This window comes from Diceros bicornis, chromosome 5, assembly GCF_020826845.1.
Source record: "Diceros bicornis minor isolate mBicDic1 chromosome 5, mDicBic1.mat.cur, whole genome shotgun sequence".
Classification (NCBI taxonomy): domain Eukaryota; kingdom Metazoa; phylum Chordata; class Mammalia; order Perissodactyla; family Rhinocerotidae; genus Diceros; species Diceros bicornis.
The window spans coordinates 30,586,350-30,614,024 of record NC_080744.1 but is presented as its reverse complement, the minus strand read 5'-3'; the positions used below and the strand labels follow the sequence as shown (position 1 = coordinate 30,614,024).

The window sequence follows — 27,675 nt, the reverse complement described above, 5'->3', positions numbered from 1 at the left end:
ACAACGCAATTGCAAGTTTAGTTCACTCTCTCCATCCACAGGCTGCAAGCTCCTTGAAGCCCTGGATGTATCTTCAGGTACTTTGTAGGCTCACAAAATATGTGAAGAATGGTTGGATGCACTCTGCCTGTGGCAGATGAGTAACTAAAAACTAATACACAGTAACTAGGGATTGCCTACAAAACGCAGTTTACTAGCACTCAATAGTCATTAACCAGAAATTCGGCTAAACAACTATGTGAGGTGTCATCTTTGTGTATTTTCTAAATGCAAATTACCAGTAATAATAACTATGATAGCAACAATAATAATGTATTTTTGTAAGGATTAAAAGTATGCAAAAATAATAAAGAAACATTTAAAGAAATTTTTATAGCTAAAGAAACTAAGTCACAGAGAATTTATTCATTTTGTTCAAATTTGCATGAGAGGAAGTGCTGAAGGTGGGATTTAAACATACCCCTGACGGACTGTAGATGTCACGTTTTTAACCATTAAAGATGACAAAAAAGGAGACTGCTTTTTAAGTATTATATCCACTATTTCCTTATACATAACTTGAGGTACATTAAAAGTTCATTCCTTAATAACGTCCAAAGAAGAGATTATCTTATCAGAAGTGTTATTTACAAAGTCTGTTTCGATTTATATGTCGAGTCCTTATCTTCTTAATGGCTGCTCTTACTTCTTGATTCCTTAATGTATAAATAATAGGATTTAAGAGAGGTGTGAAAATTGTATAAAACACAGAAAGAATCTTATCTACAGAGTATCTGCTGAAGGGCCATACATAGATAAAGACACATGGGGCAAAGAACAGAATCACAACTGTGATGTGTGCTGAGAGAGTGGAGAAGGCCTTAGAGGAACCATTAGCAGTGCAGTGCCTAACTGAGTATATGATGACTGTGTAGGAGACAAGCAAGAGGAGGAAGCAGACAAGGGACAGGAGGCCACTGTCAGCAATGACCAGGAGTCGTAGAATGTAGGTGTCCTTGCAGGCAAGTTTGATCACAAGGGGAAGGTCACAGAAAAAGCTGTCCACAACATTGGGACCACAAAAGGGCAAATTCAACATGAAAGCCATTTGACTAGATGAATGCAGAAATCCAACTACATAGGAGGATAAGAGTAGCCCAATGAGCACTCGTGGGCTCATGATGGTCATGTAATGGAGGGGTTTGCATATGGCAACATACCTGTCTATTGCCATGGCTACAAGCAACATCATCTCACTCCCACCTAAGAGGTGCATGAAGAACATTTGAGAATAACAGCCCCACCAGGAAATGATCTTCTGTTCTCGGAGGAAGTCCACAATCATCTTCGGGGTAGCAAAAGAAGCCAAGATCATATCAATGCAGGAGAGATTGATAAGCAGAAAATACATGGGTGTGTGAAGGCATGAGTCAAATGTCACAGTGACCAAGATGAGGAGATTTCCTAATACAATCCCAGCATAGACCACAGAGAATGCCACAAAGAATAAAATCTGAAGATTCTGAGATTTGGAAAGGCCTAGCAAGACGAACTCAGATACCACTGAATGGTTTGACCTTTCCATTTTGTCAATTTTATCCCATAATATCAAAATGACTGTGAATAAGGGGCAGGAAAATTGTGTTTACGGAAAGGATGGTTCATGTTGACGTCCAATTTTGCTTCTCAGACAGGATGCCTGAATTTACAAGCACTCCTTTTTGGGAAATTTACTTTTGGGAAATTTTGTTGGTCAGTGATTTCCTAAATGGCATAGAGAAGTAAACCAAATGGTCAGTAGAATTCAGAATATACATTTCTGAAAGACAAAAGAAAAAACAGAAAACAGTACATGAAACCATAATTGTATAGGTTGTAAATGTGGAATCAGAAGACTTCAATACAACCTGTAGGTGAGCACCTCATTGGGCAACATGGGACAAGTAACTCTCCTTTTGAAGGTTGAGTTTCCTCCTCAGTTAAAAAAAAAAAAAAAAAAAAAATTGGACTACATGATATTGAATGCCTCTTTGTGCAACAAAGATCTCTATGAATAAGATAATGATCACAACCGGTTCTGTATTCACAGAACAATATTGAGTTTTTTAACCTCGAAATGATAAATGTAGAAATATATCCAGGATTCTCAAGAACCATATGTTGAAATAGATTCTGATAAAGAACTATAAGTTAAAACCTTAAGTCTTAAATGTAAGAGTTTAGGTCCTGAGAAATGTTACTTCTTGTTTTCCCTGCTCCGTTCTTTTTCCCCCCCTGCTCCATTCTTGCATCTCTCTCCCACAGCTCATTCTAGTATCAATGATGGTCACTGCACGCTTTCTAAGAGTCAAACTCTCTCTCTGTATATATATATATATGTAATTTATTCACTCACCATTTAACATTATTCATATCAAATGCCTCTTCTAGGATTTTAGGCAAGGAGTACAAAGGATGCAGAAAGTCCACAGCCAAATGTAAATGAATTTATTTCATTTTAAGTTTGTATTCATTCATTTGCTTATTATAGAAGATGGCTGGCTCGCTTGTGCATGTTTATTTATCATAGACTTCAAAATGACAAAATGAGAGAGTTTGAGGTAACTGATATCTTTTGGTAAAAGAAATACAGTTCTTTCAGTATAATCTCTAAATTTATGCCATGACTTTGTCATCAGCCCATGCTTATTACAAAACTGGTTTTACTGGCTTTGCTTAAAAAATATCACTTTCATCACTAACGGTTTTTACAGACCTCCTTTAGTAAATAAAGTATAGCCTTCTTTTTGTGCTATTATTGCTTATCAGAGAGGGGGAAAATACTTTCATGTTCAGGCGGCTTATGTAAATCCCAGGAATAGACTTGCATCTCCTTTTCCTATATTACCATCAGTTTCCTGCAATTTATTCTCCCAAACATCAGAAACAGAAATAAGTAGCATGATAACGCTGTTCACTCTGTTTCTTCGAGACAACTTCACGGGTACATTTATCCAATTGAGGGTTTATTTTTCTCTATATAAACGTATCCTTTGGCCAATTTCCTACTCTGACAAACTTGGATTGCTATAAAGTACTAAATTACACCAAGAATGTAAAGTTATTAATTTCCATGTCTAGAAAGGTTATAGCTCCTTTCATTTTTATGTCTAATACTTTAAGGATACATACTAATGCTTTTTGAAATCTAAATTTTGAAACTGCATTTAAAGAGAGCAGGACAGCTTTCAAATATACATGTGGTTTACACACATTCTAGCATCTAGAATAGTGCATGACACTCAAATATCCGTTGAGTGAACGAATGAACTCTATAATGTATATTCAGGATCTAGATTGAAATCAGTTATAAAGCAAAATCCACAGAAATTGGAAACTTTAGTTGTATTTATTTTTAAATGTCAAATTGGATGTTGAAGCATTTGTAAACAGAATAACCATTTTTTAAAAAATTACTTTGAGGGGCCAACCCGGTGGCGCAAGTGGTTAAGTGCGTGCGCTCCACTGCGGTGGCCCAGGGTTCACAGGTTCGGATCCTGGGCGTGCACCAACGCACCGCTTGTCAGCCATGCTGTGGTGGTGTCCCATATAGAGTGGAGGAAGATGGGCACACATGTTAGCCTAGGGCCAGTCTTCCTCAGCAAAAGGAGGAGGATTGGCAGATGTTAGCTCAGGACTGATCTTCCTCACACACACACACACAAAAATTACTTTGAAGTATGTATTTTCCTTTAACTTAAAATAAATAAGAGTAGCTTGTACTAATGAACAAAAAAAAGTTACTCATAGCAGGAGGATAACTAACTGTTATCAGTTTAACAGTTTCCTGGATAGCTTTTGAAAAAAATAATATGCACATTAGCACAGTGTGTATGTGTCTGTGTGTTGTGGATATTAGTATATGTTTACATTTATATCATTTTTATTATGACAACAATGTTCACGTTATATGCATAGTTATTTTCCCTGGGTTTGTCAATATGTTAAAAAATATGTTCATATGAGCACATAGAAATTCATAATTTTTTATGGCTGTATAGAATTCCACTTTGTAGATGATGGATAATGTAAACCCCCAACAAATACAGTTGTTTTTAGGAACTTAGCATTCCTTATAAAAATTCTGTTTTCGTCATATCATTGTCTTCTTAAAAAAAAAAAAAACCTATATTTACATAACTACCTTATCAATCCCCAGATTTTCCTATGCCTTTGCAATTGTCCCCTCATCCACCTTAAAAATCCAATACTGTTTTCCAATATTGCAAAAATTCAACTTCTGTTGCAATAAGAACAACTGCATGGTTTTCTGCATTCTTCATACATTTTCTTTTCTATCCCTGCTTGTTTTCTTCTTTTTAGCTAGACAGATTCCTCTGTCCGTATAACCAAACCCTTTAGGGTACATCAAGGCCTCTCTTCTACATAATAAAACCTTCCCTATAAACATGAGACTCATGACAATTTCCACTGTATTTACGGTCCATTTCGTGTGTTCTACCACTCAATTATTTGAGTGGTTTGGGTAGAACCACCCAATTATTGATTGGGTGGATTGGGTGGTTCTACCACCCAATCCTCCAGGTATATCATGTGCATTAGATATTAATAGTATTAGATATTAATATTCTGAAATAGAAGGAACACTAGACCAAGAGTTAGGCATATTTGTTTTAATCCTAGTTCTCTCATTTTGAGTGTTATGATTCTTTTTCCTCAAATCATTTTTAAGCTCCTTGAAAATAGACAAATTACTCTTATAGTCCTCATAGTACATGTTATGAAGGCCATCAATAGAGCTGTTGATAGAGCAAATGAGTGAAAGTAGACAAATATTTAACAAGAAAAGTTTAATTAAAAAAATTTTAAGGAATGCGACTAATGATATCCAACTACGGGACAGGTTTATTAGATGCCAAAGAATTTTTCTTTTTATTTCTTCCTGTTTTTACAGTATAAATTGCACTAATCTATGATTTTCCTTTAAAAGACATTTTCACATATAAATTTTTAACCTTAAACCTTACATGCACACACATTCTCACACACACACACCCTCACACACACTACCTATGAAAGTGAGGAGGCAGGTGAAGACAGATAGAGAAAAGTGAGAAAGATCATGTTTTCAAAGGGATAATTTTGATTGTCTGTCTGGCATCCCCACTTTCTGCAGAAACTAAGTTCCTTAGCTTTCCTTTAACTGTGGAAAACTTTCAGACTATTCTAAAATGGCTGAGGATAAAGATATACTAATGCATAGACTCGTGTAGTAAATATAATTGAATTGAGTATTAGAAGTTGAAATTTATTCACGAGAGATTATAGTCATCAAAATCCAAAGATGAAAAAACAAATTGTGATTGATATTCTAGTTGCTCGATCTACAGAGAACAATGTCCAACTACTTGAGAACATATGATTTATTCTATTAAAATTTATTTTTTAAATTATTTGTAATCTTAATATAGAAGAATATGAAATAAAAGCAGTTATAATTTAGGTCAGATTTGCCAAAAGTCATGTTGTTGTCCACATGATACTAGTCAATTTAGCTGGCTGGAAAAAAAAAAAGAACAGAATAGGATAAATTGATATGTTAGATCTGATAGATTTATAAGCACAAGGGAATAACGAGTTTCTTTGAAAACAAAAGAGAAGATTCCATTCAGCCAGTTACTTCTTCTTGAGTAATCTCTGCTTGGCATGGATTGGAAATGCTATAAAAGTTTGATTGGTAATGACATTGATATAATAAAGTTTGACATGGAAACTCTTTAGCAGATGGAAAATAAAATCACTTCAAGTGTATCAAAGTGTACTCAACTTATTTAATTTGCCCTGTGTTGTCACATTTATAATGAGAATATGCTCTATTTGTATGACAGCTAGAATAATAATGCCTTCTAGAATTCTATAATGTTATCACATTGTTCAGCTTCTAAATGACATTTCACATTTAATTCTGCCTATGTAGAATGCAATTGAAAGCCAGTTTCCAGAAATAATTCTATATTGTTTTAGAACATCCCCCATGACTTACCAGATCTGCAGAGTGTTTCAGAACATTACTTGACTCTGACACATTGAAACCTGGAGAGCTTCTCTTTTCAAAAATAATGGTATTATCCCAATAATAATGATAAATATGAATATTTTCTCCGAAAAAAAAGATCATAAATATTGGTGATGACAAAGAAATGGTGTATTTCGAGGGTGGTGACAAAGAAATGATGTATTTTGAGACCTAATAATACCCAATTGATGATCAAATACCAATGGGAATTATTAAAGATGCTATGTTGTTTTCACTGAATTACAACAGAGAAAATTCTTTCTGTCATTGCATAATTACAGAAATCCATATGTTTTACTTATGGACAACAGTTAAGGAGAGCAATATAAAACCACTGTCAGGTCTGGGGTGTTCTAATATGAAAACTCACTTGAGTATTAAAAAGCATCAATCACAAAAATATAACTAACATTTACTGTATATTAACTTTAGGCCTAGTGCTGTTTTAAGCACAACTAGGCCTATGAAAACAGAAGACATAAAGATATAAAGCTGAGTAATTGCATTTTCCCCTATTTCCTCATTCCCATCTCCAGTTCTAAGAAACTTTTCCTGTATAGTATCCCCCTTGCTCTCTTTAATTTCCAACTGAAAAATACATTTAGTAGATAATGTTAGCCAGTTTCATGCCTTTGTCCACTCCTTCTTAAAGTAACTTCTAATTGCCTGTTTCAGTTTTCAATGAGACCACGGCTCTAAGAATGACAAGAATTGTGAAATAACCAGGTAATCCTTTGCTCATTTTTATGTATTAATAAAAGTGAAGTGCCTTTCTCAATCAGAGGAATTGTATCCACACGAAGTGCAGTGATAGACTATCAAATGTTATAAACCTTTAATTGTATTCCTGGTGATTGCTTCTGCTGGAGGATAAGCAAATCCTAGAGCTGAACAGGTGTCAATTCTATTGACTATCCATTTTTAGACCGCTAGGTTTTCTGGAAGGAGTCCAATATAATCCATTTGCTGGTTCTACATAGGCTCTTATCTTCAGAGAAATCTGCCTAAAATCATCTTCAGATTTTTTTTTCCCCCTGTGGACACTGAGTTCAGTCCAGAGTAGTGCCTTCAGTGAGTGTGAGAGAAGTATGTCATCACTAAGCCCTTCTTTTCTTTGTTTGGGTGTTCCCATGTCTTTTTATTTCATGACCCCTAGTAGCTGGTTCTGGGAATCTCTAAAACATCTAACTTAGACCTTAGCATTCCAATCTGCTGGCTCAGCACCAGGTCTTTTTTGGGTGGTTTCTACATGACTTGTCTTAATCTTCCAAATCCCCATAAAGGTTTCCATGACTTAGTGCTGAAGATGAGAGTGGCTTATTTTCCACTATCTATGGCCAATTTACTTGACAATTTACTTGCAAGACCACTAGCATAAGAGACTATCAACATTAAATATGTCATTGAGGCCCTGAGCCTAATTCCTCCTGCAGTGCTAAATAAGGGGCACTTGACAGCATCTGTCATGCAGATTTCTCCTTGCCTTTTTCCTTCAGAGTTTTACTGTCTTCAGGACTTCTTGTGGCAGATTTACAAACAGCAATATGGCCTTCATTCTGGAAACCCCATCAGTAACCACGGACCCTTTTTGCTTTGACCAGGAAAGAATCAAATTGATACCAGCTCACTACAAGGTTGACATAAGGGAAACCATATTGTAGAAAAGAAACCATACTGTGACTTTGAATAACCTCTGATTAACTGACATGCTCTGTGGATTTTATGGCCCCTCCCAGCTGCAATAAGTCGATAACTTTGCTCTTTTGAGTTCCTTAGTAATGTGATGACCCCCAGACAGAGAGTCTATGCTGATAGCCATCATCAATGACAACTGAAAGACCAGGGTTTAGGGCGTTGCTTTGGTCTCTGACGCATATCCAGTAAAACAAGATATTATCAAGAACTGAGATCAGATGTCTGCCCCTACCTGGAGATCAGACGGATGCCGCCACTCTGAGACCAGATGCCACCCCCACCCAGAAACCAGCCCCTTATATAACTGGCCTGTAGTCTTTTTTCTATAAGATGGTTCTTTTGGACATTAATCACCCATCTTCCTCCTTGCTATCAAGCTGTAATAAACTGCCTTTTCTCTGCCACCATCTTGCCTCTTGATGATTGGCTTTTGTCTTGCGGTGACCAGATCGTGCCCTTTGTGCAGTAACAAAATGGTTTAAACCTGGCCTGTCCAAGTCAGTAGCCACTAGCTATACATGGTTATTTTAACTAACCTGTCTTTTGTGTGGATATTTTTCTCTTTAACCTTTTTTAACCCTAAATATAATATTGGCTGACAGCTTTTGTTGCTACCTTTAATCAAATTATGTAATTTCCCTCTATTGATAGGTTACTGAGAGTTCTTTTTTTTAAATTATAAATGGGTGATTGAATTTTATCAAATGATTTTTAGGCATCAACTGTTATGATTACACACTGCTATCCTTTATTCTGTTAGTGTGATGAATTACAATGATTACTTTTCAAATGTTAAGTGAACTTGCTCATGATACATTTTATATATTTGATTTGTTAATATTTTCTTTATAATATTTTGCTCGATGTTCATGTATTTTTCATATCTTTTTAGACTTTTATATTCTTTTTAGGTTTAATAGCAGATTTATTATAGACTAGTATAGCTATTTGTGAAGTGTTTCTTCTTTCTCTGATATAATTTATGTTATCTCATTCTTAAACATCTTGAAAAAATTCATCAATGCAGCCAACTATTCCTTGTTTTGTTTTATTTTGTTTTGTTTTGTTTTGTTTTGTTTTGTTTCTTATGGTGAGAAAGACTATCCCTGAACTAACATCTGCTGCCAATCCTCCTCTTTTTGCTGAGGAAGATCGGCCCTGGGCTAACATCTGTGCCCATCATCCTTCACTTTATATATGGGACACCTGCCACAGCATGGCTTGGTAAGCAGTGCGTAGGTCTGCACTTGGGATCTGAATCCACGAATCCCAGGCCACTGAAGTGAAGCACGTGAACTTAACCACCATGCCACTGGGCCAGTCCCTATTCCTTCTGGTTTTTATAGAGAATATTTTAAATTATGGTTTTAATTTCTTTAACAGACACACAACATCCACATTTTTTTCTTCTTTTGTCAGTAGTAAAAGTTGTGGTTTCAAAGAATTTGCTTATTTCATCCAAGTTGTCAAGTATTTGTAAAAAATTTGGACAAAAAGTTAAAAACATACTTCGCAAAAGGAAATATTCAAATGGTTAATAACCACATGAAAAGGTGTTCTACATCACTAATAATCAGGGAAATGTAAATTAAATCACAATCAGTATTGCATCATACCAAACAAATTGCTAAAATTAATAAGTCTTCAGAATATCAAAGTCCGTTAAGGATATGGAACAACTAGAACTCTTGTACATTGTTGGTAGGAGTGTAAATTGGTACAACCACATTGGAAACTCTTTGACAGTTTCTAAAAGACAAGCCTACCCCATCATCCCGTAATTCCACTCCAACATATATACCTTAGAGAAATGAGTGATTATTGTACATAAGAAATGTGCAGGAATGCTTACAGCAGCTTTGGAAACAACGCATCAACCCCTTTAACAGGTATGCTGTTTTCTTAAGAGTGTCTAGGCTATGAATGTGTGAAGTAATAAATGTGTGAAGTTATCAATTCAGAGATGACAACAACAACAAAGTAGTTTCGGATGCTGTTGACCAGGCTTATTACTGAAAACCCAACATAATTAGACAAAATAGTTCGTTGTATAGGCTATCTCTTGACATAATAAACACTTCAGTCAAATGTGAGAAATAAGAAATTAGTCAGCTGTTGTTTGACATGGAAGAGATCAAATAAAGAACAGCAAATTTCTTTTATTTTAACCATGACCTATTCTGGCACAATGCTGTGTCAGCAGAGCTCACAAATCCAAGAGGAACTAATTATAGAGGAAAATTAGAAAGCTTTCCGAGGGATATGACTCTTAGGAATTAGTTATTTCCAGTATTTCCAATTAAATTCGTACTGTTCTCTTGACCTTTATTCAGATGATAGTATTAAAGAAAAAGATGTTTATGGCCACCAAAGCTTTATAAGAAATTTTCTATAATACAGTGAAATATAATACAATTAATCATATCACGTGTTTCCGAATTCTTTACTTTGGATCTGTGAAAATTCAATTGTATCTACATTTTTTATTTTGTGGAAGATTGGCCCTGAGCTACTATCTGTTGCCAATCTTCCTCCTTTTTTCCTTGTTTCTCCCCAAAACCCCAGTAGATAGCTGTATGTCATAGTTGTACATCCTTCTAGTTGCTCTATGTGGGATAGTGCATCAGCATGGCTTGATGAGTTGTGCGTAGGTCCGAGCCCAGGTTCTAAACCGGTGAACCCCGGACTGCCAAAGCAGAGAGCATGAACTTAACCACTATGCCATGGGGCCGGCCCCTGGTATCTATATTTTAAATAGACAATTTTTATATCAGTGCCTGTGCATGGAATCATGGGTATATTGCTTGGTTGGCAATGCCTTATTTCTCTCCCTTCTTAAGGGGAAAAGCTACACACTAATGAGATTCGGAATAATCTAGCTTGCCAAATGCAGGGCCTTTTAATCGCTGAGGGAATTCATTTATGAGAGGCAAGGTTTTTCAGGGTGATTAATTGAAATATTTCTCATGTTGTCTTATGCGATTTCAAAATAAAAGGGATTTCTCCTTGATTAGAATTAGAACACATAAAAAGAAGAATGAAGAAAGTGAGAGCAAGTGAAAAAATCCTAGAAGAGTCTCAGTGACTTTCAGTCACAACTTCCAAAGCAAGTAAAGGTATGGAGAAGAAAAGTTAAAGATATGTTTATGCTTGTATTTTATTAAATGAAATATTTATTTAAAAAAAATTTCCACTTTCAAAAATGAAATACGTTTTTTACAGAATATTGGCGATATATCTAGAATTATAGAAAAATATAGCCAGATATATAATTCTACCATTCTAAGTAATTCACTAAAACACTTTGATGTGTATGACCTCAAGCTGTATTTTTACTGAAATTAAACTCTTTTTTTCACACATTCAAACATCATTTATATATTCTCTTAAACATTTTGTATTTTACCTTGGCTTATTTTTTATACAGAGCTCTTAAAATTTTCCTATTGACTTATAAGAATTTGATATTAAGGACATATATATGTGGCTATTTCTCTCCAGTTCAGCTTTTGTCTCTTACAATCTTACAATCTTGATTATGTTTTGAGATAACAGAGAGTTTGCTCATCTTCACTGAATAAAATCTATTAACCTTTCTTCTGTGTTTTCTGCTTTTGTCATGATCCTAACCCAATATTATAAAATATAACAAAGCATATATATTTATCTTGATCTTTTATTGTTTGAATTGGTATTATCGAAATGTTTAAAATATTTGAATTTATTTTCTTTAAGACTGTATAGCTAACCAGCCATATTTGTTCCCAAATAACTGCACCCTTATCGTAGACAGCAATTTTAAATGTAACTCAATTTCTGAACTCTCAGGTTTCTTATCTCTATTTGTTATTCTGTCTATTCTTATGAGGATAAGGTATCATTTTATTACTCTAGCTTTATAATACATTTTAATATCAGAAAAACTTGTCTCCTTCATTGTTCTTCTTTCAAGAATTTTCCTAGTAATTCTCAGAGGACGCTTTGGAAGGACTGGTGGGATAAGAGGGTGGAAGACATCTTCCTGCCTTTCTTGGTGAAGATGCTTTGTCAAAAGTTGATATATGACTTAGAAGATATTTTCAATCCTGGCTATCTATAATAATTACTGAATCCATAATTACCATCTTTAGTTTTCAGTGCTGCTGCAACTCTGCTTTAGGTAGTAGATGATAAACCAGTACAGCTAGTTACTATCACAAGCTTCAAGTTATTTATGTATTATTTTTTAAATACTTTCACAGCTATATGTAAAATAAATGATTCTCTGATTTGAAGTCCTTGGAGCTAAATGCCAACTATATTTTTGGAAGCATTCATCCAGGGCTAGAATCTAATTCAATTTTATTAAATTTTACAGAATTTGAACTTATAAAATCTGCATTAAACCCTATAAGCTAATATACCAGATGTAAGCACTCTTGGTAGTTTAAAGAATTTATGGTTCTCTGAGATTCGCATAAAATTTATATACATGTGCATAAACTTTCATTAAAATGTTATAATAATCTATTTAAAATATGATATTTTAAAATTTAATAATATATCTTACACATTTTGCCATATCAGCACATACAGTTTTTATTTTTAAATCATTCCATTAATAATGGGCCTTTGGGGAGCTTTCCAATTTTTCATTATTAACAACAATAGTACAATGAGCACTCGTGATCATTTTTCTTTGAAAACTTAGGCTGTAAATCCCAATAGTGGGGGTTCTCCATTAAATTGTTACAAAACTTTTAAATGTAAGATATAGTGCCAAATTTCCCCCAAAAAATATTGTGCCAATACACAAAAAGCAGTGTATGAGAATTCTTAAACTCCATCTCACATGCTGACCAAAATTAAGTTTATTTTTTAGTATAATAGATAAAATTATGTATTTTGTTATTTTAACTTGCATTTCTTTAATTACCAATATAGTTGAGCACTTTTGTGTTTAAAGATATTTGCAGCTCTATTTTCTGTGAATTGCCAATTCATATGATTTCCCATTTTTCCATTGTTTCTTTAATCTTTTCTTACTAATCAGAGATAACAGCTCTTTATTTCATTTGTTGAAATTTTATTCTCATCTCTTTTGTATTCACTCTTTTTATTTTTTCATTTCCATAAAGTCAAATCTATAAGTCTTTATCTTCATGGAATCTAGTTTTTACATTGTATCTAAGATGTTTTTATCAGCTCCATTATGTTAAAATATTTTCCCACATTTGCTTTTACTAATTTCAGTTTTATTTTTACAGATGTAAATCTTTTGCATCCCTGAAATTGATTTTCAAATGAGAGTGAGGTTGAGAATCTGATCTCCCCATCCCCAGTTGCTAATTAGTTGACCCATTATCATTTACTGAATACTTTCCTTACTGATCCAAAAATCTATCTCTATTATATATCATATTTACACATATGTTTGTGTCTTGGTCTGGACAATACTTTCTGTTGTATTTTGCTGTCTCATTCTTTCTGATTTGGGTCCTCAGTCTTTGAAATGCTGTAACTCTACAACTTTGTGGAGTAAGTCGTGCATGAAGGTAAACACCACTGTCACATGGCAGAGTCACACGTCAACAAGGCAGCATTTAGTGAGAAAAGTTATAAGTAAAAACTTAGCAAAGTTTCTCCTTCTTTCATCCTTTCATGGAGAAACATACAGGGGCTGGGTTACTGCCGCCTGCAGCCCTGTAATTTGTCCTAGGAAAGTGATCTCACCTGCTACCTAGTTTATTTTTAAAACAGGCAAACCTGAGAACAAACTCTGATGAAAAGATTCAAATGTCAAACTTTAGAAGCTAAGTAATATAAATTTGGAAGCCACCTTTTTAGGAGAATATGATAAAGCCAACTGCTGGCATGTATTGCTAGTGTGGAATTCTGACATCAGGAAGATCCTTTTTCCCAAAGAATAGCTACCAGCGCCAACTAACTTATCACAGTTCAACCCTCCTAGCTCACTAGCTAACAGTCCTGTTTGTCTCTCGACAAATGTGTTTTACTATTATTTGTTGCTATCATTAAGTAGAGCTTTTCTGATGTTTTCACTTTGTTAATACTTTTGTTAAAACACTTTTTGTTTTCATATCCTTGAGCCAACATCAAACTTTCTTTTTTATATAGCTTTATAGTAGATGTTGGTATATTATAGTATAAGTCCTCTAGCTTTGTTCTTCAAAATTGCCTTGGTTCAGCTCAGCCTGTTGTGTTTCAGTATACACTTTACAATCAACTTCTCAATTTAAAAAAAACTCCTGCTTGGATTCAGATTGAAAGTATGTTGAATATATGCATGAATTTAAAGATAATCAGCATATTTACAACTCATGAATCTAATACATCTATTCATTGGATGTTTATTTTGTTGTCATTTTTAAATTATTATATTGTTTGCCTATCTACCTCTTTAATATTGCTAATTATATCAAGAGATTTCCTAACATTGAACCATTTTTGCATTCCTACAATAAAAGTAGTGATTAGAATGAGAGCTAAAAAAAACCACCAACGTTTGTGAGGAAGTGGCGATGTAAATTTGCACATTGCTGAGAATTTGGCATTATTTGATTAGCTGAAAATGACCTAGTAATTCTAATTCTAGCAATATAATCTTGAAAAAGTCTTTCACATGTCAATAGATAAGTACATATATATTAACTGCACATTTTTATAATAGCAATTCATCAGTAAAAATAGATTTTTTGTTTGCAGAATGTTATTATGACAGGCTATCCTTTATTCATTTTTTATAAGCCACACAAAATAGTAAGATGGTAAGTGAACTTTACCTCTGCCAGTATTTCTTATTCTATCTAAAAATTGTGAAGCAAAATGATAAAAATACAAATATTTGTAAATTCTGAATAACAGCCTAGAGAGACTTATTATATTATTCTTGCACTTCTCTGAATTCTTTAAACATATTGAAATATTTTAAAACTACATTGTGTTAAGGCCAGCCCGGTGGCATAGTGGTTGGTTTCATGTGCTCTGCCTCAGCGGCCCGGGTATTACCGTTTCAGATCCCAGGCCCGGACCTATATACTGCTCATCAAGCCATGCTGGGGTGGCATCCCATATACAAAAGAGAGGAAGATTGGCACAGATGTTAGCTCAGGGCCAGTCTTCTTCGAGCAAAAGGGCAAAGATTAGCAACAGATGTTAGCTCAGGGCCAATCTTCTTTACCAAACAAAAGCAAAAAAAATCCCCCTAACGCTGCACTATGTCTATTTATTTCTAGGTCTTTGGTGAGATATAAACTCTTTTGTATTTTTTCCTTTTCTTTTCATTTTTTCCAGGCCTCACTTAAACTTATTGTGTTACTATCTTTCTTAGATGTTTAGCATATCTTTCTTGATATCTTGTTTCAAAACTTCTGGCTAGCATTATTCATGTTTCAATAGGTGTCATTCCACATGAGTCTGCTTTACCCATCTAGAACAACATAAATGTGTTCCCTGTAGATTACAGCGACAGTGAATTCAATGACACAGTGGGAAGCCAACAGCAAGTATCCATTTATGCAATCTCTGAGCACTGTACTTCCCAATCTACCAAATTCATAGGCCCAGAGATCAACTCAGGACCCGTGGGAGAAGACCCAAATATTCAGAGCCTTCTTCCGCCTTAGGGAAAAAGAAGGTGAGAAGCCATCTCAATTTGGCCAAATATAGATTCATGTGTCTCAAATACTCACAGTGTTTACTATCTCTGCTCATCTGACTTTCAGCAGCAACTATGGAACTGACTCCTAGATTGTCAATGTTCTATATTCCGTCTACTCAACTTCATTTTTCTTGATCCTGCTTCTCAATTAGAACATCCTTTGACCCCTCCTTCATTTACATGCCCATTACTATTATATGGTTTAGAAACAGATTTCACGATGAAAGTGTCCTCTGCCTATGGAGGACTAATAAATCTATTCCTCAAATAATAAAAAAAGGGCGGGAAACTTCCACGCTCTCTCACCAACTGAGATGTTCACTTTTCTCAAGATTAGTGCAGATGTGAGTTGCATATGGAGAGCTTCAATTTTCTTCAAAGATCTTGATTTAAGGCAGATATTCCTCATAATCTCTGATCAGAATTTGTCTATTTTTTAATTTTTAGAATTAGTGTTGTCCAATACTTTTGATTCTTTTTCACACTACAGTGGATTTTAGAAACAAAGTTAAGTGAATATGTATTTCATCTCTCAATTTTAACTCACAGACTTCAATCTATTTTGATCTTGCTTTAGGTACCATATGACAACAGCCAAACAAATGGAAAAACAAAATCATTCCATGGTGTCTGAGTTTATTTTGTTGGGCCTCACAGAGTTTCGTGAGTTACAGGTTTTCCTTTTCTTATTTTTTTCCTTTATCTACATAGCCATCGTATTAGGTAATCTCATCATTATCTTTGTAGTAAAATTGGACCCTCAATTGCACTCTCCCATGTACTTTCTACTGGCCAATCTCTCCTTTATTGATATGTCCCTGGCCTCTTTTGCTACTCCTAAAATGATTTGTAACTTAATTAGTGAATATAAGGCCATCTCTTATGAAGGCTGCATGGCCCAGATGTTTTTCCTTCACCTTTTAGGTGGAAGCGAGATGATGTTGCTAGTAGCCATGGCAATTGATAGATACATTGCTATATGCAAACCCCTCCATTACAACAATCTTATGAGCCATCGTGTTTGCATTGGACTTGCATTTCTCTCCTGGTCCACTGGTTTTGTGCACAGTATGAGCCAAATGGTTTTCACAGTGACTTTACCATTCTGTGGCCCCAATGTTGTGGAGAGTTTTTTTTGTGATTTGCCTCAGGTGATCAAACTTGCCTGCACCGACATTTACAACTTGGAGCTATTAGTCATTGCATTCAGTGGAATAATTTCTTTGTTCCCTTGCACCTTTCTGTTCATCTCTTATAGCATCATCCTGATTACTATCCAGCATCATTCTTCCAATGGGTCTTCCAAGGCTTTGTCCATTCTTTCAGCCCACATTACAGTGGTGCTACTGTTCTTTGGACCTTGCATCTTTATCTATATATGGCCATTTAGCAGTGTCTCCATAGATAAGACCCTCTCTGTGTTTTATACAATTTTTACTCCCCTTTTAAATCCGATCATCTACACATTCAGGAATAAAGACATGAAGAAAGCAATAAGAAAAATAACGACTAAGCATGTGAGTCCCAGATCAACCTTTTAACTGAAATATTACAATCATCAAAGGCATCATCATTGATGTTGCCATCATCATCATCATCGTCTTCCAAAGACACTGAGGTATATGATTTTGTTCCAAACATAAATCACATTTTGGGAATTTGTAATCCTTCCCTATAGAAGCAGATATACAATAAAGCATTCTGAATTGTGCATCCAAGTACAAACCATTCTAATATAATATCATGCATTTATGTTGTAATTTTATGTTTTTCTATAAAGTAAATTAGATTTGAAATATCATTTATTGAGTTCTACCGTGTATGAGACACTTTGTATGTGTTTTCTTTTAACTTCACAACACTGAAAATAGATAATATTATTTACATATTATCAATAGAAAACTGAGCATTATAAAACTTAACCATCTTGCCACAGAAATTGTAAGCAATAGACCTAGAATTACATTCTACATCTAACTACAAAATCTATGCTTTTATAAGTAAAATATTTTTCTATCTAAATTTTAATAACATTCATAAATTCTTGTTTCCTGTCACCTTCTTTACATGCCACAGTTCACAATGAATAAATCTTTCCAACAAGAGAATAAAAGAATTTTCCATTAATGTAAAAGTAAAAAGTTGCCAGCCATTTCAGTCTGTGTATCCTTAATTCAATAGAAAAGAGCTTATTAAGCCAGCTAAGAAGATTGATCCCAATTATCAAGGTGTCCTAGGATTGCTGATACAGAACAAGATAGGGAAGATCACGGCTGAAACCCAAGTGATTCTCTATTGGTGCCTCATGGTATTTGCATATCAAGTAGTAAAAGTAAATGAAAATTACATAACCCAGTAAAAGTAAAAATTTGGTTCACTCTACCAAGTACAGAATCACCAAGCATCAGAGATTTTCGTTGAAGACAAAAGAAGAATGCCATCAGCAGTAAGACAGCCATAAATATTAACTGAGTCTCACGACACATTAGTAAAATCACTATAGAAACTAAGAATATTTTCTTCATAAATTGTGTATTAAGGTAATTGTATATGCGTGGTATTTGTTAACAAATCTCAAATTCATTCTTTTCTTTTATTTTTCCTTATCAAGGAGGTATTTGTAATTAACATTGCAATTTAGTCTCTAGGTTACAGAATATTCATGTGGGGTTATGACTAAATTAGAAGAGATACTAGTACCACACTGAGATGGATATAGTAACCTATGGGAATTTTTATCTTTCTATTTGGAGAAAAAAAGGAGAATGTCATAATTTGTATGCAAGATAAATTAATCTTTAGGCTGAAACAATTGTCATTGATTGGAAGTCTAAATAAACATGGAATGGTGTGTATGGATACTGAGCAACCAAATGGGAAGATGATTCTGAATGTTTTTCTGTTGACTCGTAGCCCCATATTAGCTCTTCTATAGTCTCTTCTCTATAGTAGAGCTACAAGCCTGAAAATTACATTTCCTCAACTCTCTTGCAAACTTATTTCTATCAGGTTCTATCAGTGGAAGACACTAACATGTTGGAAGGCAGGAAAAAGAGAGAAGTCTTACGTTTCCCTGCTTTGGGCTCTGGCAGCTGCAGTGTCAGGCAACTGTGGACTCCAGACGTATCTGTGGGGGGTTCAGTAACATCAGTAAAAATTGAAGGCTCCAAGTCTCATTTCGTCAAGTGTATGAGCTCTTAAATTCTTAGTAGTGGGATAGAGGTTCCAGCAGCAGTGATGGCAGCACTGTCCCAGCAGCATTTATGGGTTATGTGTAATGTCACTTCCTCTTTTGCTCACCCAGCCCTTGGAGTGGTACTTGCTGTCTATAGTTACTGAACTCTTGGTAATATCATCTTCTCCTTTCTGATCCTTGTTTCTGACCTGCAAATTTTTATTTTCAATTTCTTATTGCACCATTCCCTAGGTATCTTGAAAGCATCTCAAGCCCAAAATGTAAAAACTAATTACTCTACCTTCCCCTATCTGTTATTTTTCCTGCACTCCCTCTTTGAATTAATAAAATCACGATCAGATTAATGGTCCAATATAGAAACCAAAATTTACATCCCATTACATATATATCGCTGCACTTAATGGTGTCCCATATTCCTCTGAGACGCTGTTCATTTTTCCTCATTTTCTTTTTTCCTATCTGTTCTTGAGATTGTATAATCACTACAAATGTATCTTCAACTCCATTGGTTCTTTCTTATGCCAGCTCAAATCTACTAGTGAGCTCCTCTAGTGATTTTTTCATTTGAGTTATTGTACTTTTCAACTCCAGAATTTCCTTTTTTTAAAATAATTTTTATATCTTTATTGATATTCTCTATTTGATAAGACATTGTCATACCTTTCTCTAATTCTTTAGACATGGTGTCCTTTAGTTCTCAGAATGTTTATAATAGCTGCTTTGAAGTCTTTTTCTGCTAAGTACCACATCTGGGTCCCCACAAAAGCAGTTTTTACTGTCCTTTTACTTCATGTAGTGTGACACACTTTTGTGTTTCTTTGCGTGTTTCATCATTTTTGGTTTAAAATTGGACATTTGTGATAATATATTGTAGCAACTCTGGTTACTGATCCTCTCCTTTCCAGTGCTGATGTTCTTGTTACTGTTTGCTTGTTGTGTGTTTAGTGTCTTGGCTGTATTAATTCTATGAAGATTATTTTCCCCACATTGTACAGTCTCTGATGTCTCTGCTCATCTTTTTTCCCTTGTTTTTAGTCTTCCAGCCTGACTAACTCTGGGACATCATAAGTTGCTCATTGGTCAATGGTTTTGCTTAAGTCTCCCTGGCCAGTTAGAATTTTATCCTTTACTACTAGATGTGTGTGTGGCTTAGAGGCTGCTATCACAATTCAAGGAATTTATGTTTTTGTTCCACATGTAGTCAAAGACTAATAGTTGGATGTTCCCTCTCCAATCATTCCTGAGAGGTGTACAGACTTAGGCATTCATACTGTCTTCAAAACAACCAGGAATTGGTGTGATATTTATTTTTAAGCTTTGTTTCCTAGGAGTTGCCCCTGCTTCAGTGTAGCTTATGTTTCAGACAGTAGTATTTTGTTAGAGGTTGTGCTTAAGCTTCTTGCGCCAGTGAGGCTTCCACCCTTTTTTAATGGATCTGTGTGTGACTCAAAGAATTTTTATCTGATTTCTCCTAAGTGGATGCAGCCAGTGCATGCCTGCAGGCTCGCCTAGGAGCAGGGTTGACTGTGATCCCAGGAGGATTTTTCTTGTTTCTATCTTGCTCTATTTCTCTCTGTTAAACTTCTGTTTGTTATGCAGTTTAGTTTGTTAATACCAGTATCATGGTGCTATGAGTGGCTTCTTAATTGCTCTCCATTGTTTTTGACATTGCCTTTATACATAGAACTCTCCAAGCTCTGTTCCAAATAAAGGCAGGCCCCTCAGGTGGAGCCATGGAGTTCTTCATACTTATGGTATGCCTGTCCTTCTGGGCAGAACCTGTTTGCCACTACACAGGAGCTGGGGGCAGGGACATAACCCACTTCTCCCAAAGTGACACCTCTGCTCTCTGAGTGGGCACTAGGGGAAGGAGATTGCCTAGTCATCTCAGCTTGTCCCATCTGACATGACCTTCCACTCTACAAGTAAGCTACAGGATAGGGGTGCTTAGGGGGACCCTGGTATTCTCAGCCTGCAGTGTTTGGAGTAGAGCTTTTATTAGCAGTATTATTGTGATAAGAACACTTAACTTGAGAACCACCCACTTGACAAATTTTTAAGTGCACAATACAGTATTGTTAACTATAGGGACAATGTTGTAAAGGCAGATTTCTAGAACTAATTAATCTTGTATAACTGAAAATACATACCCACTGGATGGCAACTTCCCATTTTCTCCTCCACTCAGCCCTTGGCAACCACCATTCTGTTTTCTGTTTCCATGAGTTTGACTGCTTTAGGTACCTCATATAAGTGTAACCTCTGCCCTACAAGTAGGTGCTGGCTGGGGAAAGACAGCCTCATCATCTCCTTGGTGCCTACTTGGAATAGATCTTCTTCAACACTTAAGGCCTTACTCTTCCAGGGTAAAACCTGAAACCACAACCCTAGACTGGAAGCTGTGATGAGAGGGAGTCACTGTCTTCTTGACTACACCTACCTGGAGCAGAGCACCCAGAGTAGAGAAGAGTAGGGCTTCCATAATATGGAGCTAGGAGGGGAGGGAAAGGAGAAGTGATAGGGGGGCTTGAATGCCAGACTCTCTCTCCTAAACAAGATTTAGTAGATTTTCTTGAACGAATGTTTCTCTATTATCTGTATGCCCTAGGATAATTTCTATAGACTCTAAATTATTATTCGTTATAAGTTTCTTTTGTCAATGTTTGTTTTGTTGAGGAGAGAGTCCACCATGGACGCCAAATGAGGTCCCTCCCTCATGTGATTCTGACACAGAAAATCTACAGATAATATTTTGGAATTCACCACTGACTCTGTACATACTGTCATCAATCATGCATGTTGTGTTACCAAATCATCACAATTCTACCTGACAATTTAACCATACCCTCTTCTCATCACCCTCCACGGCTTTAGCTCAGACTTTCATAATTTCTTACCTAGATTATTAAAATAACACAGTAATTACTTCACAATGCAACTACCATGACCTTGTGAAAACTCAATTCTCCTCATAGTCTCTATTTTACAATTTCAGTAGCTCCCTATTAACTATAGGATATATTCCAAACTACTTTGATTGATATTTATTGATATTGAAGTTCTTATTCTAACTTAGCTTTTTGTCAGCATCAAAAATTCTTCCTCCTCGCCAACAATCTATCATATACTTCAAACACACTAGCTATTTTCTGTTCGCTTAATATGTCAGAATATTCTATGCTTCTGTACCTTTTGACATATAATTAGCTCTGCCTACATTTTTCTTCTGTCTTCTCTGTGCACCAAATCTGTACCTATCATTAAAAGCACAGTTGCCTCTTTTGGAAAAGGTAGCTTTTTTTGTGAGAAATTTGCAAACTCCATAAAACAAAGTTTGATTTATTACATACCTGTATCATCACACTTAACAATGGGTCCTTTGGAGTCAGTGACCAATAATAAGATTCTGAGATCCTCAAGGACAGATTCCTGATGTACCTTATGGGCCCAAGAAAGGTTTGAGCCTTGCTGAGTTCAATACCTATTTCAAGACCTCATTTTAGCCACTTGAGAACTAGTTGTGATTAAAGAGTTTCCTTATTTCTTGGAGCAATGTCTACACTATAAGTACTTATGCTGCCAGAAAACAAATTTGAAGTTTGAACCTCTAAGTTTTGTCCCCCAGAATTTTCTTTAGAGGAAATCAAAGGATAGTACATTCAACACTAGAGAGTTGAAGGATACTAGAAAATAGGAAGCAAATGCACTCAATAAATCAACCAAAGGTAAAATTTTAAACTAGAGATAGAAGTGTATGCTAAATACAATCCCTACTACCAAGGAATATACAATAAAGTGAATATAAATTGAGAGTATTAATATATGAAGACAGGGAAGGCATATTTCAAGAATCACTGAATTTTATCCTAACCAGTAACTTAGGGTGAATATTTAGTCAAGAAGTAAAGAACTATTAGTACAGAATCTGGAGGAATATTTAATTGGGTCAGAATCCACAGTTGAACTAAAAGAGGAGACTGAACTAAACACTTAAAAAGTTACTTAAACTCATCGTCCCTAAGGAGGGTGAACACATTTTAAGCTGTCTGTAACCAATTAATCAGATATGGGACAAAAATGGAACATCTATTTATGTTTATTTTAATTTGAAAAGAGAAATTAAATAAGCTTTATTAATATTGAATACACAGATTATTTTGGGTACTCTAAATTCATCTACTAACTCTATGTTACCTGAAGGTGTTACATATAGTATTTAAAGTTTTTGGAAGAAAGTGTGAGTTAACGAAAAGACAGAGAAGTTAACAGCAGTTCTCTTTGCAGTCATTTGCTTTGACGGTATTGCTGTGTATTATAGTTTGGATGTGCCAAAGTAAGGGGGGAGGGGAGACTTAAAGATTTTATTTTCTTATTTAACTCAATTCATTCTCTGAAACTTTAAAAGGGCTTAAAAAGTTTTATGCAAATAAACCTTGAATTGAAGATAATTCTAATTATTAAAACTCACCTAAACGATTTTAAAATAGCGGAGTTGACAATTCTACCCATAGTATAAACTGTCAGCTAAATCACAAAGTAAAAGAACAATGAGCTATCAGAACTGACAGTAAGCTGGCTAAAAACATTCTAAATTATTAAGAAACATTACTTTACAATAGGGATTTACTTCCATTATTATTAAGAATGAAGTTGAAAATCTATACTGTACCTTGATATATTAGCTAGGGATCACAATTAGTAAAACATGTAAAAAGGTAAATATAAAAAACATAAAATAAATCTCTATAATTTTCTTTGTAATATTAAAATTTACATTATAATCAGTTGAAGGCTTTAAATTTTTAACTAAATGTAATAAAAAGTGTTTGGAATGTTTCTTACAAATAGCAAAAGGACAAAAGCCACATTCCACTAAAATAAACTGTGTTTTCTGCCACTGTAAAAACAGTTAAAATGAGCAAGACAATGATAAATAAATACATTCCTTATCAGCAAACACTATAAAAAATTACATAGAAAACATTTCTAATGATTTGCAAATCGAGTGACAGAATGAGTTATGTCTTGTAGGATGGAGTTTTGTCTTATGTAAGTGTGGATGATTTTAACATTTGTGTATAAAAAAACTTTCATCAACTGTAATAACTATTGTAATAAAAGCAATGTCTGTGACAAAAATCTACGTTAAGCTATGGGTTAAGCAGTGGATTTGACTAAAATTAAATAAGGACTTGGAGATAAGTGACAGGGTTGTCAACCAATTTGAAAATTATTCATGAAATTCTTTGTTGGCAAGTTATTGGAACAGACTTTGAAGCCTGTGGTATAAAGTACACCTACATAGGATCAACAGGATCAATAATATGATTAATTTTGTAAAAGCAACAACTTGGAAAATAAGATTTTATTATAATATTTTATAGAAAAGTCATAATGATTACGAAAATATTTTATGTCATGGAGGTATTCTCTGAAAATTCGTAGGAGGGTACCTAAGTCAAAATAGTTATTAATATCTTAGTGAGCATAAAACAGTTAGTTGTTCTATTAATGTATACCATCAAATTTTCAATTAACATAATTTATTTTAACTTTATCTTTTAAAATTTCTGCTTCCTGAATATGTTAATGTTGTACATAATATGTGCTTTTAGTAGTAAATTTATAACATATACAGATCAATTTTTATATTGAGGATTTTATGCTTAGAAAACTTTGAAAATTATTCATCTAAAAATTTACCCACAAACTTGTTAGAAGGAAGCTAAGAGCATAGCTTGGGAGTAATGTGAGGGAAAGGAAGTGTCCTTTAAATCAAAGGTGTCTATACTTACTATATTGTAACCAATCAACCAACACTCTCATGCCTATTTTAATCAAGCCAATGCTCAGAGAGAATGGCAGCATAATAAGGGCCAGAAATTAAGTGTAAACATCTCTCTTGGTCATGCTAGGGCAGCATCCTCAGTGTTTTAACAACTCCCACTGAAATTTGGATTCCCAGACTTCCAACAAACCTGCCACCAAAGGGGTTCACATCTTTACATAAGAGGCAGAAAATAGTATGCAGAATCACATACAGAGCATCACAGAGAGCGAAAAGTAGATTTTTAATTTTGAATAATCCCTCAAACATGTTTTTCTCATACTGTGCCTTTAGAACAGGTAAGTAAAAATACTATAGAGAGATAATTCATTAGAAGTTTAATATGCTGAAGATGGCATTTAATTAATTTTGTGTTGGCTGGAAGGAAAAGGCTGTGGCTTTTGAAACATCAAATCCTCTCTCACTGGGAGGTCAAATAACTATTTCACAATGAGCTATAACCAACAATTTCTTTGAAAATTTAAAGGATATATTCTCTCAAAATGACATTGCAGAGTAAAATTTGGCAGTAGATGGTGATTAAGAATGATGAATAACATTCAGAAAAGTAAATCCTGGGCACCCCGATAACCCATACTGTCATTGAGAGTAACGGCAACGCTGGAAACTGATAATTTTTTGTAGAATAGGGATATTTTTCTTTTCAAGTTTCAGGTGTTGATAGAGCATGTAAATAAACATATCATATTGGCAGTTGGAGAAGTAGCTGGGGATGGAGAATTAGTGATCAGAACTAGAAATTTAGAAAATCTCTGTATACAAGTTACTGTTAGGCAATAAATACAAATGAGATCTTAAAGGTATAAAGGGGGAGAAGTCTTTACAAGGTGTTCATATTCAAGAGAATGAGGGAAAATGTGAATAATTCAGGAAACTCATTATGAGTATTCTAAATAGGAGGAAAAGTATCAAGAAAATTGTTTAACAAACCAGATAATAGTGTTTCAAAATACATAAAGCAGTCAAAAATATAAATTCAAACGGAGGCCATTAAGAAATATTAAAACTAGATTGGATTGAATTTGCAGTATGTCATTGATTTACCCGTAGTGAGATATATTTGTATAAAAGCAGTACGAGCTGGATAGTACTATAAAACTGTATTTTAAAACACTAAATTAATATATTAAAGATAATTTTAACTTATGAATAAAAGCAAAAAATGTATAAGGGCTTAAATTTTATTGAATATAATTCATATGCTATAAAATTCATCCATTTTAAGTATACATTTCGGTGATTACTCTTATATTCATATAGTTGTGTAGGCTTTGCCGCAATCTTATTTTAAGGTATTTTCTTCACCACAAAAAGAAAACTCATGCCCATTTGCACTCAATCCCCAGTTCAAGGTGACCATTAATATATTTTCTGTCTCTATATATTTGTGTTTCCTAGACAAGTTATATAAATCAAATTATACAACATGTGGTCTTGTGTGTCAGACTTATTTTACTTATGTTTTTGAGGTCCATTTGTATTTTAGCATAAGTAGGTGTAATTTTTGAAAAACATAAAATCAGTCAAGATTAAAATTATCTTTATTTTTTTTAAATGAATAATGAAAGAAGGAAATGTTTATTTGAATCAATTATTTTCATATTTAGTAATATGTATTGTACACACATGAACAGGAGCAGAAATGTTCATATCCAATTACTTAATAAAATAAGTCATGGTTCATTCCTTTCCTAACAGGGATTAATATGGTAAATCTTCAGGATTGTAATCTTGGATTTACATGAATGATTCGGATTCAACACACACCGTCTCAGTGCTCATTCTGTGCCTGGCCAGGAGCTCATACACACACCATCTCACTAATATTCACCACATCTCTTTGGGGAGGTTCTGCCTCTAGTCTTGGAAAGGTTTACTTAATTATGTGGATCTTGAATTTTCATCTACTAAATAAGATGTGTAGAGTAATGACTACAAAGTTCCCTTCTAACTCTAATATATTATTATTCTACCTTCAGTTTCCTCCAAAGCACATCATAAATTGAGTAAAATTAATTGTAATAAAATGTGTAATTGATTATTCAAGAGGAAGAAAATTTTCTTCATTAATAAGACTTTTTGTCTCAACTACATGATAATTTCTTTCTTTTAATTTATATTGCCTTTGTACACTCATAACATAAGAACAGGTGTCTTAAGTGGAGAACTAAGGAAATGTTTTTAGAAAGCATTCTTGGGATAGGAAGGAAAGGAATAAAGGAAACAAATGCTGGGAAAGCCATCAACACAAATTAACGCCAGCTTTCCTTCTGAAATAAAATAAAACGCCAAAATAAAACTTTCTTAATCAATTTATGCTTAATTGTATTAATTTAATATCCAAGTTTTTCTGTTGTCTTTGTATCACAAGGCATAAAATTCCATGTAGCAAAGGTATTTTTTCCGAAATTATAGTTGGCATATTTATTCTGTCTAATAATTTTCAAGCCTTATCATTTCTCCAAAGTGCATCTACTTATTGCAATTACTGTCACAAAAATCTCAAAAGGAAAATTACTGCTCATTCACATAATAACCATGTGACACAACCCTTCAAAGAAAGCATGGTGTGATGGTGGTCCTCTCTGTGCGCCTCCAGGTCCATAGTCCATCATTTAATATCCACTCTGTATACTCCTGGAGGTTAACTTACAGAAACTACATCATTTTCATCGTTATTCTCCCTAATTTGTGGGCATTATCCATTTCTTAAAAATACCTAAGATAGGAAAGCAATTGAAGGAGTTAAGGTTAGGTAATGGTGATAACCTCATGGGATTATTATAAGGATTAAATGCATTAATATGTGTGAAACACTTAGAACAGAGTTTAGCACATAGTAATCACTTAATTGTTATTGATCATTTTTCATCACTCTTGATTCTATGAACAACTAGGAGCGAAGTAAAAAGCCAGGTAAAAAAGATCTAGTATGATACATTACAACCAAAGCAAAATTTATATGTTAGGATTGAATTATTTTACTTCTAAACCACCACATATGTACACTTACACACAATACACAAACTCCTCACTAAGAACAATGATGATAAAAGGATTTGAGAAACCAAGCTCAAAAAGATGTGAGGCTGTGTCCATATTTCCTGAAATTCTCAGTACGCTACACGGTAGAAACTAAAAAGCAAAATTACTTTTAAGGAATTCAAAGACTTTCTCCCACGTATAAATTAGCCCCTAATTGTATGTGTGTTTGTGTGTGT

General features: G+C 34.4%; 2 protein-coding genes across 2 annotated transcripts; one reads left to right on the top strand and one right to left on the bottom strand.

The window, feature by feature from the left end:
• Positions 1–622: 622 nt before the first annotated feature.
• LOC131405541 (olfactory receptor 4K13) lies at positions 623–1,567 on the bottom strand. The gene has a single exon (XM_058540518.1). The coding sequence runs from the start codon at positions 1,562–1,564 to the stop codon at positions 623–625; it is 942 nt and encodes a 313-aa protein (XP_058396501.1). The 5' UTR covers positions 1,565–1,567.
• Positions 1,568–16,012: 14,445 nt separating this feature from the next.
• LOC131405370 (olfactory receptor 4K13-like) lies at positions 16,013–16,951 on the top strand. Its single transcript, XM_058540426.1, has one exon. The coding sequence runs from the start codon at positions 16,013–16,015 to the stop codon at positions 16,949–16,951; it is 939 nt and encodes a 312-aa protein (XP_058396409.1).
• Positions 16,952–27,675: the final 10,724 nt, after the last annotated feature.

Bases quoted from the DNA above. Each gene is read 5' to 3' on its own strand.
- LOC131405541 (XM_058540518.1), bottom strand. From the start codon at position 1,564: ATGGAAAGGTCAAACCATTCAGTGGTATCTGAGTTCGTCTTGCTAGGC.
- LOC131405370 (XM_058540426.1), top strand. From the start codon at position 16,013: ATGGAAAAACAAAATCATTCCATGGTGTCTGAGTTTATTTTGTTGGGC.